At 39.7% G+C, this 20,619-nt stretch overlaps 1 protein-coding gene across 7 annotated transcripts in view; it reads left to right on the forward strand.

Annotated features, from left to right (window-relative positions):
* Positions 1-20,619, forward strand: part of WDPCP (WD repeat containing planar cell polarity effector) — a 464,584-nt gene that overhangs the window by 270,832 nt on the left and 173,133 nt on the right. For all 7 annotated transcript variants that reach the window (XM_063648672.1, XM_063648673.1, XM_054475134.2 and 4 more), the window contains exon 13: positions 125-188. In XM_063648672.1, the coding sequence (XP_063504742.1) occupies positions 125-188 (64 nt within the window). The remainder of the gene's footprint in view (positions 1-124; positions 189-20,619) is intronic.

The following is a 20,619-nucleotide window of genomic DNA, read 5'->3' on the forward strand; positions in this document are numbered from 1 at the left end:
GTTTGAAAATATTTTTCCAATCAGAAGGACAAAAACAGTATCACAGAAATATGTTAAATAAACAGCTCTTTTCTTTTATATATTCTTGTTCACAACTAACGTAACATTTTTTTCTGCCTTGTAGGTACCAGAGGTTTGAAAAGGCATTTCTCCTAGCTGTTGACATTGGTGCTCGTGACCTCTTTATGGTGAGTCATTTTCAGAGATTATTTTGTGCCTTCAGTTCTAAGGCTAAGTTGTCAGCTTTTGTGACCATAAAAAGGATTAGTGTCATTTTGCAGCCTTAGACACAGGGTGGGAAAGCATTATTCCATCTTGACTTGCAGGTTTGCTTTCGTGAAACTGGTCAATAACCATCTAGTATCTTTTGATTTGTTGACATTTTCTTTGCTGGCTCCAATGGATCTTTTATGTTTTCTAAGAATTTATAATTTTTGAACTTTTCTCCTCATGTACCTTGATGCAAGGGGATGACACCTATCTATCTAATAAGCTTAAATGTCTTTCTAATCCATTCTCTGAAGAAAAGCTATAGAATCCAGGACATAGGGCAGAACATGTCCCACAGATCTTGAATGTGCTCAGTTTGTCCCGTAGATTTTAGTGTAGAGTAACAAAGTAGGAATGTTCTCACATTTTTAAGTAACCATAGTACAAAGTGGACCCAAGAGGTTAAATTCATGTATACTCTGGCCCTCCCATTTATTAGCTACAGAACAGTAAAACTGACCAGTTTCTTACAAATCCTTGCACTCTGTATCAGGTTTCTGTTTTATAAGATCTTGCACCACAGTGCCACATTGAGATCAAATGAACAAAGGAAAAGTCCTTTCCTAGTTTCCCAGCATATTCTGTTAGACAGCAATTTCATTGTTTCCACAGAAACAACAGAGCAAAAGGTTCTTGAAAGAAGAAATACTTCTAGAAGGTGCTTTTGCCTGAATCTTTTGCACAATTAAGACATTTTGTAGTTTAAATTAAGCTTTGATGTTTCAGATATTCTGTTATACAGCAATTTCATTGTTGTCACAGAAACAATAGATCAAAAGCCTCTTGAAAGCAAGAAATACTTCTAGAAGGTGCTTTTCCTGAATCTTTTGCACAGTGAAGACATTTTGTAGTTTAAATGAAGCTTTGATGTTTTAGATGATATTATGGATTCATCACATTAGATCAATCATCTTTGGATTGAGTTTGATATTTAAATTCTAAATGTATGTCATTCAATTAATTATACTATTATTGATCATAAAAAATCTAATTTCAAAAGTGTGAACATTCTATTGTTCGTCATCTACATTTTGTGATGTCTGAGCAGGCATATTACATTGAGGGAAGATTTTATTATTTTCATCAAAATCTATACATGCAGAGATCACAGTGTCAGAAAATTAATTACACTTTTTAGATTTTCCAGCCCCATTGACTTTTTTCCTTATCTCCACCTTTTCACCTTTGCCACTTACCCCAATAATGGTAGATTTTCCCCATATTTCTTTATTTTTTATGTCTATAGTTTCAATCTTTTTTCTAGCCAAGATAAGAACTAAAGAGATGAATATTTAAATGTTTGGTGCCTGGTAAAATTTATCTCTCAAGGTATTATGTTCTGTAATTTCTAATGTTGTAATAATTAATTTAGAAACATCATGAAAGGCACCTTCTAAACTTTTCTCAAATCATATCTGTTTCAGCTTTCAGTCTCAGTTTAGCCAATAACAATATAAAGTATCCATGTTAGTTCAAATCACCTTCATCCAATAGCCTTTCTACTGATAGGCTAATCCTAACCCATGAGGATTTTTACACATAAAAGATGAAAATCTAAAATAAGGGAAGTATAGAAGTGGTTTTACTGTCCTTTTTATTTGCAAAAGCAAACAGTCATTATTCAGAATGCTGCATTGTTACTCTTCATACATAACTTTATTTATAGCCCAAGATCTGCTTTAAAGAAGCTCAAAATATTGAGAGCATTAAGGCCTCAAAGTTCTATTTAAGCTCATGATTCTACTATATACATTTAAGGTTCCATGTAGAAATTGCCTAAAAGGATTTATTTTTTTAATAGATTCATTCTTACTATCTAAATTTCATCTAGCCAGAGGTCTGTAGCCTATAGATTGAAAAATGTTACCTCTTTTGAAATTAAAAGCTTGTAGCATAAACAGGATTATTCCTACTTATACAGGATTTTCTATCCTTGAGATATTTCTTGCTAAAAGACTAAAAATAATAACATATGAATCACAATGGGATCACACAAAAGTGTATCAGTTAACCTGAAAATAGTCCTTTTTGCATTAGCATATTATCAGTGGTAAAAAGTTACAAGGCATACAACATGATAAGAAAGTTGATATGGCTGGAAAGCAGAGAGACTAAAGGGGCTTACATTCCATATAAAGGAGTTAGAATTTATCTCAAAAGCAATAGGAAGTTACTAAATCATTTTAAATAGAAGAGTGATATTATCACTATTTTGGCTAGGAAACTTTTCCTGTAAAGGGCCAGGTAGCAAATAGTTTAGTTTTGCTTGCTTGCTTGCTTTATTGATTGATTGACTGATTGAGACAGGGTCTTGGTTTTTCACTTAGGTTGGAATGCAGTGGTGTGATCATAGCTCACTATAACCTTGAACTCCTGGGCTCAAGCAATCCTCTTATCTTAGCCTCCAAAGGAGCTAAGACTACAGGCATGTGCCACCATGCTTGGCTTAGTTTTGTAAATATTTTAGACTTTTTACAAGCCATACGGGCTCTGTTGCATCTACTTAACTCTGCCATTACAGAGCAAAAGCAGGCATAGTCAATACATACAGAAATAAGTTTGGCTGTGTTCCAATAAAAGTTCATATATAGACACTGCAATTTGATGTCACATAAAACTGTTCCTGTGATTTTTTTTTTTTCTAAAAACCATTCTTAGCTTGGGTTAGACTTGGATGGCAGGTCACAGTTTGCTGATTCCTTGTTTAGAGTATGATCACTTAAGGCTGCATTGTAGAAAATAAACTGAAACGAGACAAGGCTCCTAGGTACAAGTGTGAAGTAAACAAAGAGGTTGGTTCTTTCAGGCCCATTTCCTCAGGTCCAGCAACCTCATAGTAATTTTCTTATATTTAAGACCTGTTGATTCAACTCCAAGCTCTCTCAGTTATTAGCTGCATAATTTTGTATAATTTACCTAACATTGTTTGCTTTCATTTTATTACCTGTGGTGATGATAATGCATAAATCCCTAGTGTGCTTTAAGTATCAAATGAATTAATAATATATATGAAGTGCCTGGCATATTGTAATGACTTAAGAACTACAGTTCTGGTATATATTTTATATTACTCACTTTTCAAATATTTAGGTAGTATTTCACTTTACATTATTTATACATTTGTCAGATTAACAATGCTGGAATTTAGGTAACTATTGATATTTGGGTGTTTAAAAACAAGTAGTCTCTACCTGAGAGATTGGAATTGAATCAAGGCAGCCTAGTTTCAGAGTACATACTCTGTGTTTTCATTTTTATTTGTCTGTAAGCATTTTCTAATTTCCCTTGTGGTTTCTTTTTTAATCCATTAGTTGTCTGAGTGTGTTATTTACATGATTTCCAGAAATTAGGGGTTTTTTAGTTTTAATTCTGTTATTGATTTGTAACTTCATCCCATTGTGATGGGAGAAGATAGTTTGATATCTATCGTTTTAAATCTATTGAAACTTAGTTTATCCTAGAAAATGTCTTATACAGACATGAGAATAATGTGTATGTTTTGGGGAAGAATATTTTGTATTTGTACAACTAGTTGATTTATTGTGTTGTTTAAGTCTTCTGTTTCCTTCTGTCTGGTTTTCTAGCAATTATTAAGAGTACAGTATTGAAGTCTCCAACTACTATTGTAGACTATTTCTCACTTCAATTCTATTTGGTTTATTTTAAGAGACAGGGTCTCACTATGTTGCTCAGACTGGACTTGAACCCTTGGGTTTATGCAATCCTGCCACATCAGCCTCCCAAGTAGCTGGGATTACAGGCATGCACCACTGTACCCCTCCTGTCAGTTTTTGCTTCATATATTTGACAATACGGTGTTAGGTACATAAATGTTAATTATTGTTATTTTTCTTGCTGTATTTAAATGTGCATTAGTATATGCCATCTTTTAATTTTTTTTAGTTTTACATTCAGAAGTACATGGGCAGGTTTGTTACATGGATACACTGAGTAATGGTGAGGATTGGGCTTGTGGTGTACCCATTATCCAAATAATAAACATTGTATCCAATAGGTAAATTTCTAACCCTTACTCCTCTACCAACTTTGGAGTTTCCAGTGTCTGTTATTTCCATCTTTATGTCCATGTGTACCCAATATTTAGCTCACATTTATAAGAGAGAACATGTGGTGTTTGATTACCTCAGTTACTACAACTAGGATAATGTTCTCAAACTCCATCCATGTTGCTGCAAAGGACATGATGTCATTCTTTTTTATGGCTGAACAGTATTTCATGATGTATATTTACCACATTTTCTTTGATTATACTTTAAGTTCTTGGACACATGTGCAGAACATGCAGGTTTGTCACATAGGTATACATGTGCCATTGGTCTTCTGCACCCATCAACCTGTCATCTACATTAGTTATTTCTCCTAATGCTATCTCTCTCCTACCCCCCACCCCCTGACAGGCCTCAGTGTGTGATGTTCCCCTCCCTGTGTCCATGTGTTCTCACTCTTCAGCTCCCACTTAAGAATGAGAACATGTGCTATTTGGTTTTCTGTTCCTGTGTTAGCTTGCTGAGAATGATGGTTTCCAGCTTCATCCATGTCCCTGCAAAGGACATGAACTCATCCTTTTTTATGGCTGCATAGTATTCCATGGTGTATATGTGCCACATTTTCTTTAACCAGTCTATCACTGATAGGCATTTGTTTTGGTTCCAAGTCTTTGCTATTGTGAATAGTGCTACAATAAACATATGTGTGCGTATGTCTTTATAGTAGAATGATTTATAATCCTTTGGGTATATACCCAATAATGGGATTGCTGGATCACATGTTATTTCTAGTTCTACATCCTTGAGGAATTGCCACGCTGTCTCCCACAATAGTTGAACTAATTTGCGCTCTCACCAACAGTGTTGAAACGTTTCTATTTCTCCACATCCTCTCCAGCATCTGTTGTTTCCTGAGTTTTTAATGATCACCATTCTAACTGGCATGAGATGGTATCTCACTGTGGGTCTGATTTGCATTTCTCTAATGACCAGTGATGATGAGCTTTTTTTTCATGTTTGTTGGCCGCATAAATGTCTTCTTTTGAGAAGTGTCTGTTCATATGCTTTGCCCACTTTTTGATGGGGTTGTTTGTTTGTTTTCTTGTACATTTGTTTAAGTTCTTTGTTTAATTTCTTTGTACATTTGTTTAAGTTCTTGGTAGATTTGCCCTTTGTCAGATGGATACATTGCAAAAATTTTCTCCCATTCTGTAGGTTGCCTGTTTACTCTGATGATAGTTTCTTTTGCTGTGGAGAAGCTCTTTAGTGTAGTTAGATCCCGTTTGCCAATTTCGGCTTTTGTTGCCATTGCTTTTGGTGTTTTAGTCATGAAGTCTTTGCCCATGCCTATGTCCTGAATGGTATTGCCTAGGTTTTCTTCTAGAGTTTTTATGGTTTTAGGTCTTACATTTAAATCGTTAATCCATCTTGAGTTAATTTTTGTATAAGGAAGGGGTTCAGTTTCAGTTTTCTGCATATGGCTAGCCAATTTTCCCAACACCATTTATTAAAAAGGGAATCCTTTCCCCATTGCTTGTTTTTGTCAGGTTTGTCAAAGAACAAATGGTTGTAGACGTGTGGCATTATTTCTGAGGCCTCTGTTCCATTTGTCTATATATCTGTTTTGGTACCAGTACCATGCTGTTTTGTTTACTGTAGCCTTGTAGTATAGTTTGAAGTCAGGTAGCATGATGCCTCCAGCTTTGTTCTTTTTGCTTAGGATTGTCTTGGCAATGTGGGCTCTTTTTTGATTCCATATAAAATTTAAAGTAGTTTTTTTCTAATTCTGTGAAGAAAGTCAGTGGTAGCTTGATGGGGATAGCATTGAGTCTATAAATTACTTTGGGCAGTATAGCCATTTTCATGATATTGATTCTTCCTATTCATGAGCATGGAATATTTTCCATTTGTTTGTGTCCTCTCTTATTTCCTTGAGCAGTAGTTTGTAGTTCTCCTTGAAGAGGTCCTTCACATTCCTTGTCAGTTGTATTCCTAGGTATTTTATTCTCTTTGTAGCAATCGTGAATGGGAGTTCACTCATGATTTGGCTCTCTGTCTATTATTGGTATATAGGAATGCTTGTGATTTTTGCACATTGATTTTGTATCCTGAGACTTTGCTGAAGTTGCTTGTCAGCTTAAGGAGATTTTGGGCTGAGACAATGGAGTTTTCTAAATATACAATCATGTCATCTGCAAACAGAGACAATTTGACTTCCTCTCTTCCTATTTGATTGCCCTTTATTTCTTTCTCTTGCTTGATTGCCCTAGCCAGAACTTCCATTACTATGTTGAATAGGAGTGGTGAGAGAGGGCATCCCTGTCTTGTGCTGGTTTTCAAAGGGAATGCTTCCATCTTTTGCCCATTCAGTATGATACTGGCTGTGGGTTTGTCATAAATAGGTCTTATTATTTTGAGCTATGTTCCATCACTACCTAGTTTATTGAGAGTTTTTAGCATGAAGTGGTGTTGAATTTTATGGAAGGCCTTTTCTGCATCTATTGTGATAATCATGTGGTTTTTGTCATTGGTTCTGTTTATGTGATGGATTACGCTTATTTATTTGCATATGTGGAACCAGCGTTGCATCCCAGGGATAAAGCTGACTTGATCATGGTGGACAAAGCTTTTTGATATGCTGCTGGAGTCAGTTTGCAAGTATTTTATTGAGGATTTTTACATTGATGTTCATCAGGGATATTGGGCTGAAATTTTCTTTTTTTGTTGTGACTCTGCCAGGTTTTGGAATCAGGTTGATGCTGGCCTCATAAAATGAGTTAGGGAGGAGTCCCTCTTTTTCTATTGTTTGGAATAGTTTCAGAAGGAATGGCACCAGCTCCTCTTTGTACCTGTGGTAGAATTTGGCTGTGAATCTGTCTGGTCCTGGGCTTTTTTTGGTTGGTAGGCTATTAATTACTGCCTCAATTTCAGAACTTGTTATTGGTCTATTCAGGGATTCAACTTCTTCCTGGTTTAGTCTTGGGAGGGTGTATGTGTCCAGGAATTTATCTATTTCTTCTAGATTTTCTAGTTGATTTGCAGAGAGGTGTTTATAGTATTCTCTGATGGTAGTTTGTATTTCTGTGGGATCATTGGTGGTATCCCCTTTATCATTTTTTGTGTCTGTTTGATTCTTCTCTCTTTTCTTTATTAGTCTGGCTAGCAGTCTATGTATTTTGTTAATCTTTTCAAATAGGTCCTGGATTCATTGATTTTTGAAGGGTTGTTTGTGTCTCTATTTCCTTCAGTATGCTTTATGAAGTTCTTGTGCTGTGTTTTTCATCTCTATCAGGTCATTTATGTTCTTCTCTAAACTGGTTATTCTAGTTAGCAATTCCTCTAACTTTTTTTCAAGGTTCTTAGCTTCCTTGCATTGGGTTAGAACATGCTCCTTGAGCTCGGTGGAGTTTGTTATTACCCACCTTCTGAAGCCTACTGTCAATTCATCACACTCATTCTCCATCCAGTTTTGTTCCCTTGCTGGCAAGGAGCTGTGATCCTTTGGAGGAGAAGCAGCTTTCTGGTTTTTGGAATTTTCAGCCTTTTTTCCCTGGTTTTTCCTCATCTTTGTGGATTTATCTACCTTTGGTCTTTGATGCTGGTGACCTTCAGATGGGGTTTTTGTGTGGACGTCTTTTTTGTTGATGTTGATGCTATTTCTTTCTGTTTGTTAGTTTTCCTTCTAGTAGTCAGGCCCTTGTACTGCAGGTCTGCTGGAGTTTGCCTGGGTATCTCCAGCAGAGGCTGCAGAACAGCAAAGATCGCTGCCTGTTCCTTTGTCCCAGAGGGCATCCGTCAGATGCCAGCCGGAGCTGTCTTGTATGAGGTGTCTATTGACCCCTGCTGGGAGATGTCTCCCAGTCAGGAGTCACGGGGGGTCAGGGGCACACTTGAGGAGGCAGTCTGTCCCTTAGAGCTCAAGTGCTGTGCTGGGAGATCCACTGCTGTCTTCAGAGCTAGCAGGCAGGAAGGTTTAAGTCTGCTGAAGCTGTGCCCAAAGTCGCCCCTTCCCCCAGGTGCTCTGTCCCAGGGAGATGGGAGTTTTATCTATAAGCCCCTGACTGGGGCTGCTGCCTTTCTCTCAGAGATGCCCTGCCCAGAGAGGAGGAATCTAGGGAGGCAGTCTGGCTACAGCGGCTTTGCTGATCTGTGGTGGGCTCTTCCCATTTTGAACTTCCCGGCAGCTTTGTTTACAACGTGAGGGGAAAACTGCCTACTCAAGCCTCAATAATGGTGCATGTTGCTCTCCCCACCAGGCTCGAGTGTCCCAGGTGGACTTCAAACTGCTGTGCTGGCAGCAAGAATTTCAAGCTAGTGGATCTTACCTTGCTGGGCTCCATGGGGGTGGGATCTGCTGAGCTAGACCACCTGGCTCCCTGACTTCAGCCCCCTTTCCAACGGTTTTGTCTCACTGGCATTTTACGCACCACTGGGGTATGAAAAAAAACTCCTGCAGCTAGCTCGGTGTCTTCCCAAACAGCCGCAAAGTTTTGTGCTTGAAACTCAGGGCCCTGGTGGTGTAGGCACCCGAGGGAATCTCCTGGTCTGCAAGTTGAAAAAACCATGGGAAAAGCGTAGTATCTGGGCCTAAATGCACTGTTCCTCACGGTACAGTCCCTCACAGCACAGTCTCTCACAGCTTCCCTTGGCTAGGGGACTGAGTTCCCCGACCCCTTGTGCTTCCCATGTGAGGTGATGCCCCACCCTGCTTCAGCTTGCCTTCCGTGGGCTGCACCCACTATCTAACGAGTCTCAATTTGATGAATCAGGTACCTCAGTTGGAAATGCAGAAATCACCCACCTTCTGTGTTGATCTCACTGGGAGCTGCAGACTGGAGCTGTTCCAATTCAGCCATCTTGCCAGCCACCCATATGTCACATTTTCTTTATACAATCAACCATTGATGAAGACTTCGGTTGATTCCATGACTTTACTATTGTGAATAATACTGCAATAAACATATGAGTGCAAGTGTCTTTTTTATATAATTTCTTTTCCTTTGGGTAGATGCCCAGTTGTGGGATTGCTGGGTTGAATGGTAGTTTTATTTTTAGTTATTTGTAAAACATCTATACTGTTTTTTATAGAGGTGGTACTAATTGACATTCCCACCAACAGTGTACAAGGGCTCCCTTTACTCCACATCCCTGCCCACATCTGTTTTTTTTTTTTTTTTTGACTTTTTACTAATAGCCATTCTGAGTCATGTAAGATGAAATGTCAGTGTGGTTTTAATTTTAATTTCTCTGATAATTAGTGATGTTGAGCATTTTTTCATATGTTTATTGACTGCTTATATGTCTTCTTTTGAGAAATGTCTATGTCTTTTGCCCACTTTTAATGGGATTGTTTGTTCTTTTCTCTTGCTGGGTTGTTTACCAAGGCCTTCTTTAGCATTCCCATTGCCCCAGAGAGTCAAGACCAATATGCATTCATTTGGGAAAAGAGAACAATGAATCTTTACCATCTTGCCCCCGGTATTTTTATTTAGCCCCACTGTCTGTTGTGGCCGAAAGGCCTCCAACCTCAGTCAGTGGACCACTCCAGAGGGGTATGTGTTTTCCATTATACTGATGATATCATGCTAACTTCTGAGTCTTTTTCTAGCTTAGAAACTGCAGCCCCAACCTTGCTGTCTTACTTGACCTACAGAGGGACAATGGGTGGTCAACGCAAAGTCCAGGGTCCAGGCATATCAGTCAAATACCTGGGTGTCATCTAGTGGGGTGAGACTAAATTTATTCAGTCTACCATTATAGAATAAGGTAAAGGCCAACCCTCGTCCTACCACACCAGAGCAGTTGCAAACCTTCTTAGGCCTTCTAGGGTATTGATGTCCTTTTATTTCCCCATTTGGTACAACTCCTTAGGCCCCTAGATGGCTTAGTCAAGAAGGAGGGCCACTGGAACTGGTCCACAAGGGAGGATGTGGCCTTGAACAAGCTAAAATCACAGTGAAATAAATGCTGGCCTTGGAAGTTCTAGTGCAGGGATAGCCTTGTGAATTGGAGGTAGCCAGTTACTCTGAGGGGCTTGGGTGGGGCCTGTGGGAAACACACAGACATATACGTGTGCCTTTAGGATTCTGGTACCATCTATTGAAGTGGCAACTTTGGGGTATATACCCTGACCCCACTCAGAAAACTGGCTTCTGATTTTGTGGCCCTCACCCAGGAACTGACATAGCACAAGAAGACAGTCACCATTGTAAAATGGCAGAGACTAAAACAAAATATTGCTATGTGTTTACAGGTCATGTTCCCAAGGACATGAAACAAAATGGAGGCCTGTAGCCAAGTTTGTTACTGATCATTTTGTTGGGCTGGCTTGAACAGCAGTCTTATGGGGTCCTGAGTCTACATCTTAACCTAAGGTACCCTTTCTTCTGACAGAACCATACAGAAAGACACACAAAGCACACCAGATTGTCTACAGCTTGAGACCAACCTCACAAATCCTTTTTCATTAAAACTTTACAGAGAATATTATTAATTATCCTTATTTATCCCTTTTACCAATTTGCACAGGGAGAGAGAAGCCAAAAGCCCAACTGGTAAGAAATTTTTACCCTTTTGTTGGCATGTCAGGCTTCTGGGTTCCCTTCCTCCTAGCTCAACTCTAAGCCAAGCATTTTAACGGTTGGAAAATTAATTTTTCCAAAGTTGGAAGAACATTATAAAAGAGAAGCCATTTTAAACCATGAAAGAAGGAAAAACACCATAGAAAAGTCTGGTAGTTTCAATTAGGATTGTGAACAGATATTTCCTATCCTACTGGGAATGGTATTTGCTGTATTTCTTCCCCTTTCCTATTTTCTCTTTTGGCCCACTATAGGAGACATACTGCTCATCTTTGATATTCTCTGATGCTTGCAGAGCTGCTTGCTTCTCAGCTGTGGTTAGGGTTTGGCTTAGGAGCAGCATAACATCCTTCTATGAGAGGTCAAATACATGAGTTAAATTTTGGAAAGCTTCTAAATACCTATCAGAGTTGTTAGAAAATTGACCTAAGTCTCCCTTTATTTGCCTAAGGTCCTGTAATGAGAAGGGAACTTGAAGGGGCCCCAAATGAGGGGGATCATCAGATGGTTCCCTTGGAAGTTGCTTCTCTAATTTTGGAGAAATATTCTTTTTGGGTCTGCCCGATATGATTGCTAAAAGCACTAGGTTGATTTTGTAACACTTGCAAAGATCTAGTAAAAAGGCCATGCCCTTGTGCAAAAGAAAATGAGCTGCTTTTTCTTTAAAGTCTCAGGGTGAAAGAAGTCACAGTGCTTCAGAATGCACTCCAAGGGAGTGCAGGTTTAAGATAGTACCCATCTAGAAAGAAAAGTGGAAAAAAAAAAAAAAAAGGCATCCCTTTGTCTCCTTCCTTTTGGTGTGACTCAGGGTGGAGAGGAAGACAGTGGGGGCGTCCCCTTGCTGTGTTCCCTCTACGGTTCCTGGGTCCTGACACCTTGTTGAACATGCTGCTCATGGTTGCTGGCGTGACCCCCAGCCATGGAACCAGAGGGACTAAGAGATTGGGATTAGTCATGCTCACCCAAGTGGCTCTAGTTCTCTGCCTGTGATTTCCCTTTGACTTCCTAGATTCGTGTGACCTGCCTGGCTCCCTGAAAAATGGATCTCCAGAAAAACTACATAATAGTTGAACAAGGCCACTTTAATGGAGGGGGTGTGCTAGATTGAACTTTATATCCTGCTATTATGGCCTGTGCTGAAGCGTTTACCCATAGAGAATGGTTCAGGCTAACTTCTGAACTTAAAATCCCCTTACTAATTAAGTACCACTCTGATTGGAGGCAGAATAGGTACCTTAAAAGAACGTAGAGACTGAATGGCCATTTTCCTGCCGATGGGACAGTATCAAGACTAAAATTTGGCTTTGGAGGATATTTTAAAGCAATTGTTGAAGGCAGAATTTTCCTGTTTACCAAAGCAGCAGAAAGCCTGGTTTCTAGTAGAGAGGCTCAAAAAGGGAAGATAATTGGGAGGCTAGGGTATTTTGGTGAAGGACCGACAATGTGCCTCATGGATCCCTGTTCCACTAGGCGGCACTGTTGACCTTGAAACACCATGTGCTCTCTAGACCAAGGGCAGAGTGACCTTGACATGCCATGTGCTCTTCAGACCAAGGGCAGATAGAGACCTGGAAATGCCATGTGCTCTACAGACCAAGGGCAGAGAGAGACCTGGAAATGCCATGTACTTTCCAGACCACAGGCAGAGAGAGACCTGGAAATGCCACGTACTCTCTAGACCAAGGACAGAGAGACATGGAAATGCCATGTACTCTCCAGACCAAGGGCAGAGACCTGGAAATGACATGTGCTCTCCAGACCAAAGGCTAAGAGAGAGACAGTCACTGTGGTGGGGGGAACCCTCTGTTCCTAGAAAATCACAAAGACATCTTCCCTTGAGCTATATCCCCAGTTACTAGACATTCTCTGATCTTGCCAAACAAGATTACTTCCCTGAACTGTAAAACTTCCCGCGTATATTTCATACACAGGATAAGAGATATGATGGTTGCAAACAGGAAAGGAGGAAATTATGATAGGAAAGTTGGGGATCCTGTTGCTGACACCCCATCAGGGCAGTCAGAGGCTGGGGTCAGTCCAGAAGCCTTTGAATAATACCAGGTGGCAGCTCTGGCCAGAAGAAATCTTCAGTTGCCCTAGGACTTCTTTCAGTCCCATGCAACAACTAAGTCCTCCATGAAGGGTCTAAAATGGAGGCTGAGAGCCTCAGAATGAAAGGACAGAGTTGGAGTTCACTCCCCTCTACTCACTATTTTGATGAATGTTGTACTTGGTATCCTAGACAAGGTTCCCATTATGAAGTGGCTATGTTGTCTGGGTTATAAACCCTGGGGTTCATTGTCACACACCAGGAAATTTAGGGCACAGACACACATGAGGAGTTTAGGAATGGAGGTTTAATAGGTAGAAGAGAAGAGAAAGAGAAACAGCTTCCTCTGTAGAGGAAGAGGTCTCCTAGCAGAAAAGGCCTGCTGGCCAAGTTTTATAGTCCAGTTTGAGAAGGTGGTGTCTGATTTATATAGGGCTCATAGATTGGTTCCATCAGGTATGATGTTTACATAGCAAGCAGGGAAGGCTAGTCATCCCAGGGCTTTCCAGTTGATCAGTGCCATCTTATCTGCTCCTTACAGCACACGTGGCTGGCAGAGAAGGGAAGATGGAGCCACCATCTTAAAAATGTCCAGTCCTTAGTTCCTGCCGGCATTCATCCATGCAAGCTCCCAGCTTGCAGGCTGTTCTTTGTTAGAAAATGATTGGGGCTGCTTTTTATTAAACAGAAAAGCCTTTCCAAGGACTCCCATGTCCTTGCTATCTGCCTAAGTGATTTCTTCTTAACTCCTGTATCACTATGGAAGGGGACTGGAGTTAAATGTAATGTCACAGAGCAACAACTTTGTGCTACATATTATGCCTTACAAGTTGAGGACATTACAAAGAGGGTCTTGAGGCTAATATGCACCCCGTACCTCACAGCAGGTTGGCTGAAGGGTACCTTCCAGAAACCAAAGTCTATGAATGCCCAGACTGGCCAAATGTGAAGCCTACCTGCAACAGAGGAGCACATGAACTAATAGCCCCTTGATTGCAGAGCTCCATTTGATGCTTGGACCTGTCACTTATGTTACAACTGAAGGACAGTCTTCAGTGGAGGATGCTGAGCCTCCATAAATCCCTTCCTTTTTACAGTAGGGACAGGGTCCAATTCCTAACCAGGCCTGGTTCACAGATGGCTCATCATGATGCAGTCCTTGCAACTAGACAGTTGTGGCCACTCAGCCATCCACTGATAGTATCTGGTTTGATACAGGTGAAGGGCATAGTAGCCAATGGGCTGAGCTGTAGGCAGCTTGGATGACCTTCCTTCATAAGCTGGACCCAGTAGTCCTATGCACTGACAGCTGGGCTGTCTTTAAGGGACTCACAATGTGGCTACTATAGTGGAAAACACAGGATTGGTCAATAGCAGCCTGCGCCCTTTCAGGTGCTGACGTGTGGAATGACGTTCTCCACGCATCCAGAGGATGCATGTAACAGTCTACCATGTGGATGCCCACATTGCATCTACACCACACCTGGAAATCAACAGGTAGACAAGCCTAGCCTACATTCTCCTCCTCAAGGAAGTGCCCACAAAAGATGTGGCTTACTGGCTACATAAAAAGACAGGACATTGGGGACCACATACCTTTTGGGACATAGTGAAAATTGAGGACTACCACTATGATATAAAGATATAGTGCTCATCTATCAGCAATGTCCTACCTGTGCACAGAAACACCTCAGGCCCTTTCCACACAATACTGAACAGATAGGCCAGGGCTGGAGCCAAGTGCAACAGTGGCAGGTAGACTACATAGGACCTTTGCCTCTATGTAATGGCTGCCAAGGAAGCCAGTAATGTCTCGGCCCAAGTCCCAAAACCTCAAAAGTAAGGAAGCCAACAATGTGGCCTCACAGCTGTGGCTGAAGGCCCGAGAGCCCCTGGCAAACCACTGATGTAAGTCCAAGAGTCCAAAAGCTGAAGAACTTGGAGTCTTGAGAGCAGGAAGCATCCAGCATGGGAGAAAGATAAAGGCAAGAAGACTCAGCAAGTCAGCTTCTTCCACCTTCTTCTGCTTGCTTTTCTAGCCATACTGGCAGCCAATGGGATAGTGCCCACCCACATTGTGGGTGGGTCTTCCTGAAGGTGGTTTTTCCTCTCCCAGTCCACTGATTCAAATGTTAATCTCTTCTGGCAACACCCAGAAACAATACTTTGCATACTTCAATCCAATCAAGTTGACAATATTAACCATCACAGATGGCTATCCCCACAGCAATGTAACCGATCCCTTCAAATAACCAAAGATATGTGGCTGGGTGGCAGTATAACTCTCTCCACATGGGGCGGGGGGGGGGTGTCTATCCCTCCCCTTGGGGATTGTTATGGGCTGTGACACCCACAGCTGGCCTTACTTACCCTCTAATTGGACTGGTATATGCACCTGGTGGCATCCTTGTCAGTATGCATTGTGTCCCGTTTAGATACCATGCATTCCTATTCACTGGGAGAGTGTAAAAGTCAGGTACTGCCAGAAGCATGCATTCTGGAGGTTTTACCCTTTGGCCATTTTTTCTCCCCAAGTGGCAACAATAGATATAGATAGAGCTGCAAGTTGAGGCTAAACATATGGCTGCAGCCATTAATGATACCAACCATGCTATTCTTCTTCTTACTGTAGAGACCACCCAAATCAGACACATTACTTTGCAAAATGGCATGGACATCTTAACTGCTGCCCTGGGTAGAACCTGTGCATTAGTTAAAACTGAATGTTGTGTATATGTCCTTGATTACTCTCACAGTGTAACTAGGCCATGCAGGTCCTAAATACCAGTATTTAGGTCTACCCTGTGCATTATATTCTATAGTGTATATTATAATAATACTATAGAATCTCTGTCTTACACCCCTATAACAACATGGTTAAATCAATTCCCAAGCACTTGGTAGAACTTTGTATCCAGTGAGATTGTTATTATATTTGTTATTCTTTTTTGTTGTTGTAGTTTGTATTGCTGCTGTGGCATCTGGTTGAAATGCTCCTCCACATACCTGACTGTAGGAGAATGATAGAGGAAATGGCATGATAAGAATGAGAGGGCCATTCAAGAGTATGTTAGGGTGGAGTGTATGGCACATGCACCTGACAGCAATAACTTAAGTATACCCTGAGAATGATCCTGTTGTCTTACAAGAATGTCTGTCTGGAGTCCTAAGCTAAGGAATCCAAGAGTGTGACCAACCTGAAGATCTATTCCATATTTACGGAGGACATCTGAACCCCCAGCCCACCCCTTGGAATGCAGGCTGTACAGGGGATTATTTTGGCCAAGTGGAGGTTGCTAAGTGAAAATGCTATATAAACCACATGCTTTTTACAAGCGGTAACAGTTCTCCTGTCCAACTCACCACCTCTGGACCATCCTTTTATGTAAGTTCCTCACTAAATGCTATGCCTCGTTTGCTGATTCCGGGTCTCTTCTTCAGCCTCTCAGACATGGTGCCATCCTTATTGGAGTCAGTAGGCATCCAGAACAACAGCAGTCAGATAATGTGATGCTTTCAGCTTCGTTCTTTTTCCTTAGGATTGCTTTGGCTATTTGGGCTCTTTTTTGATTTGATAAGAACTTTAGGATTTTTTTTTTTAATTTTGTGAAATGACATTGGTACTTTGATAGGAATTGCATTGAATCTGTAGATTGCTTTGGGCTGTATGGTCATTTTAACAATATTGATTTTTAAAATCCATGAGCATGGAATGTTTTCCCATTTTTTTGGTATCATCTGTGATTTCTTTTATCAGCATTTGTGGTTCTCCTTGTAGAGATCTTTCACATCCTTGGTTAAATATACTACTAGGTATTTTAATTTTTATGGCTGTTGTAAATGGGATTGAGTTTCTGATTTGACTCTCAGCTTGAATGTTATTGGTTTATAGAAATGCTACTGATTTTTGTATGTTGATTTTGTATTTGGAAATTTACTGAAGTCATTTTTCAACTCTAGAAATGTTGGAGGAGTCTTTAGGATTTTCTCGGTATAAGATCATTTAATCAGTGAATAGAGATAGTTTGACTCCTCTTTTCCTAGTTGGATATGTTTTATTTCTTTCTCTTGCCTGATTGCTGCAGCTAGGACTTCCAGTATTATGTTGAATAGTAGTGCTGAGAGTGGAAATCCTTGTCTTGTTCCTGTTTTAAGGGGGAATGCTTGCAAATTTTCTCCATTCAGTATGATGTTTGCTGTGGGCTTGTCATAGATGACCATTATTATTTTGAGGTATGTTCCCTCAATGCATAGTTTGCTGACGGTTTTTATCATGAAGGGATGCTGGATTTTATCAAATGCTTTTTTTTTTTTGCATCTATTGAGATGATCATATGGTTTTTGTTTTTAATTCTGTTTATGTGGTGAATCACAATTATTGATTTGTGAATGTTGAACCATCCTTGTATCCCTGGAATAAAGCCCACTTAATCGTGAGTTACCTTTTTAATATGCTGTTGGATTTGGTTTGCTAATATTTTGTTGAGGATATTTACATCTGTATTTATTAGGAATACTGGCCTGTATTATTAGGAATATTTGTTGTGTCTTTGCATGATTTTGGTATCAGGATGATACTGGTTTTGTAGAATGAATTAGGGAGGAATCCTTCCAACCTGATTTTTTTTTTTGGAATAGTTTCAGTAAGTTTGGTACCAGCTCTCCTTTGTATATCTGATAAAAGTAGTCCATGAGTTCATCTGGTCCTGGGCTTTTTTGTTGTTGTTGTTGTTCGAAGATTTTTTTATTACTGATTCAATTTCAGTACTCATTATTGGACTGTTCAGGATTTCTATTTCTTCCTGGTTTAATCTTGGGAGGATGTATGGGAATTAATATATTTCCTCAAGGTTTTCTGGTTTATGTGTGTATATATGTTCATAGTAATCTCTGATGATCTTTTATATTTCTTATCAGTTGCAATTTCACTGTTATCATTTCTGATTGTACTTATATAATATTCTTTTTTTATCTCTCGTAACCTTTTTAAATTTAAAGTCTGATTTTTTTCTGAATATTAGTATTACCATACCTGTTATTTTGGTTGCTATTTGCATGGAATATCTTTTTTTCATCTTTTCATTTTTAATCTATTAGCGTCTTTGGATCTATAGTAAATCTCTTACACCGTATAGTTGAGTCAGTTTTTATCTATTCTGTTAATATGTCTTTTGATTGGAAGTTTGATCCATTTGCATTAAAATTCCTAATACAGAGGGTCTTCTGTTATTTTGCCAGTCGTTTTTTATACCATACAGCTTTTTTTGTCCCTCATTTCCTCGATGACTGTCTTTTTCATGTTTGGTTGTTTTTGTAGTGAAATATTTTTTTTTCTCTCTTTCATTTATGTATATTCTATAGCTATTTTCTTTGTGGTTATCATGGGGATTACATTTAAATATCCTAAACTTATAAGGCTATAATTTGGATTTACACCTGCTTAACTTTCAGTAACACACAAAAACTCTGCTCCTTCATGCCTTTCTCCACACCCTTTTTGGTTTTTAATGTCACAAAACTACTTTGTTACAAGTTGTTTCCTCTATAACATAAACTAATAATTCTTTTAAACGTATCTGTTTCATATAAAATATAAAATGTAGTATTACCAACCAAAGTTACAATAATGCTAGCTTTTAGACTAATAATTTTTAAAATGTATTAGTATCTTAATTTGTATAGAGAGCAAAAGGTGGAATTTTGAACCATTTTAACAATAATGCTAGCTTTTATAATATACCTGGTAGTTAATTTTATTGAGTTTTTTTTCTTTGTATGGCTTTGAGTAGCTGTCTAGTGCCCTTTTATTTCACCCTACAGGACTCCCTTGCACATGTCCTGCAGGCAAGGTCTAGTGGTAATGAACTCCCTCAGCTTAGGTTTATCTGGGAATTTCTCAATTTCTTCTTCACTTTTGAAGGACAGTTTTGCCAGATACAGGATTCTTGGTTGACATTTTTTTTCTTTCAGCACTTTTTTTTTTTTTTTTTTTTTTCCAAGACAGTCTTGTTCTGTCACCCAGGCTGGAGTGGAGTGGCATGATCTCAGCTCACTGCAACCTCCACCTCCCAGGTTCAAGTGATTCTCCTCCCTCAGCCTCCCAAGTAGCTGGGATTACAGGGACCTGCCAAGATGCCCAGCGAATTTTTTGTGTGCGTATTTTTAGTAGAGATGGGGTTTCCCCCTTTTGGCCAGACTGGTCCCGAACTCCTGACCCCAAGTGATCCGCCTGCCTCAGCCTCCCAAAGTGTGGAGATTACAGGCATGAGCCACCACCCCTGGCCTCTTCTGGCACTTTTATCAGCCCAGTGCTTTCTTACCTCCAAAGCTTTTGATGCGAAATCTACTGGTAGTATTACTTAGGGGCCCTTCTATGTGAAAAATCACTTCTCTCTTTCTGCTTTCAACATTCCCTTTGTCTTTGTCTTTTGAACATTTAATTATAATGTGTCTCACAGTGGGTTTATTTGAGTTCATCTTACTTGGAGTTCATTGGCTTCTTGGATGTTTGTATTCATATCTTTCATCAAATTTGGGGAGTTTTTAGCCATCATTTCTTTTAAGATTGTCTCGGGCAGTTTCTCTTTTCCTTCTGGAACTCCCACGATGCATATGTTGATCAGCTTGATGGTATTTCTCAGGTCCGTTAGGCTCTATTCACTTTTCTTCAGTCTTTTTTCTTTCTGTTCCTTAGGTTGATAATGTTTATTGTCCTGTCTTCAAAGTTCCTGATTCTTTTTCTGTCTGCTCAAATCTGGCTTTGAAATCATCTTGTCATTATATTTTCCAACTCCACAATTTCTTTTTGGTTTGCTTTTAGGTTTTCTTTTTATTGATGTTTTCATTTTGTTTATTCATAATTTTGACTTTGTCCACATCTTCCTTTAAGTCTTTGAACATATTTTAGACAGCTGTTTTACAGTCTAGTAGGTCTGCCATCAGGTCTTTTTTTTTTCAGGGACAGTTTCTGTTTATTTTTTCCTCTTAAAATAGGCCATACTTTCCTATTTCATTATATGCCTCATGATTTTTTGTTGCTGAAAACTGGACATTGGAATCTAATAACATGGTAACTGAGAATCAGATTCACATCCTTCCCCAGGGTTTGCTGTTTTTTTATTATTGTTTTAGGGTTTTTACAATTGTTTTAGGCTGACCGTGGGCCAAAGATTATACTAAGGTGAATCTTAAGGTCTTCTCAGGCCTTGTCCAAAACTATACTTTTCCTGTGCTTGGAATGTGTGGTAACTTTCTAATTTTCCCCATATATGCAGTTGCATTTCAGAGTCCTAGTCTTTAATGTTTGGTTCCCAAAAGGGCAGGAAAGAAAAATGAAGGGGGTAATGAGAGCACAGCTCCTTAAATCTCCTACAAGTCACTTCAGGCAAGGAGGAGGGGTTTGCAACAATGAGGGGTGAGGTGCAATGAGGGGTCAGGTGCCCTGCCTCCCTGTCTGCACCTCTGCAATCAAGCATCAATTCCCAGAGCACAGAACCCCTATGTTTTGCTCACCCTCATTGCAGAGAGCTGACCACCAGCTGCTCTGGAAGGTGTGCACAGTTGCCCACCATACAGCTGAGGTGGTGGATGTGTAACAGATATTGTGCTAAGAGCTGAAATTGATGAAAATTAACTGCAGTTTACCATCCAAGCCTTTCCCTAAAAGTTGCAAGCCTCAATAGACTCCGTAGTTCCAGAACAATTACATCAG

The sequence above is a fragment of the Pongo pygmaeus genome, chromosome 12 (genome assembly GCF_028885625.2).
Source record: "Pongo pygmaeus isolate AG05252 chromosome 12, NHGRI_mPonPyg2-v2.0_pri, whole genome shotgun sequence".
In the NCBI taxonomy this organism is placed as follows: domain Eukaryota; kingdom Metazoa; phylum Chordata; class Mammalia; order Primates; family Hominidae; genus Pongo; species Pongo pygmaeus.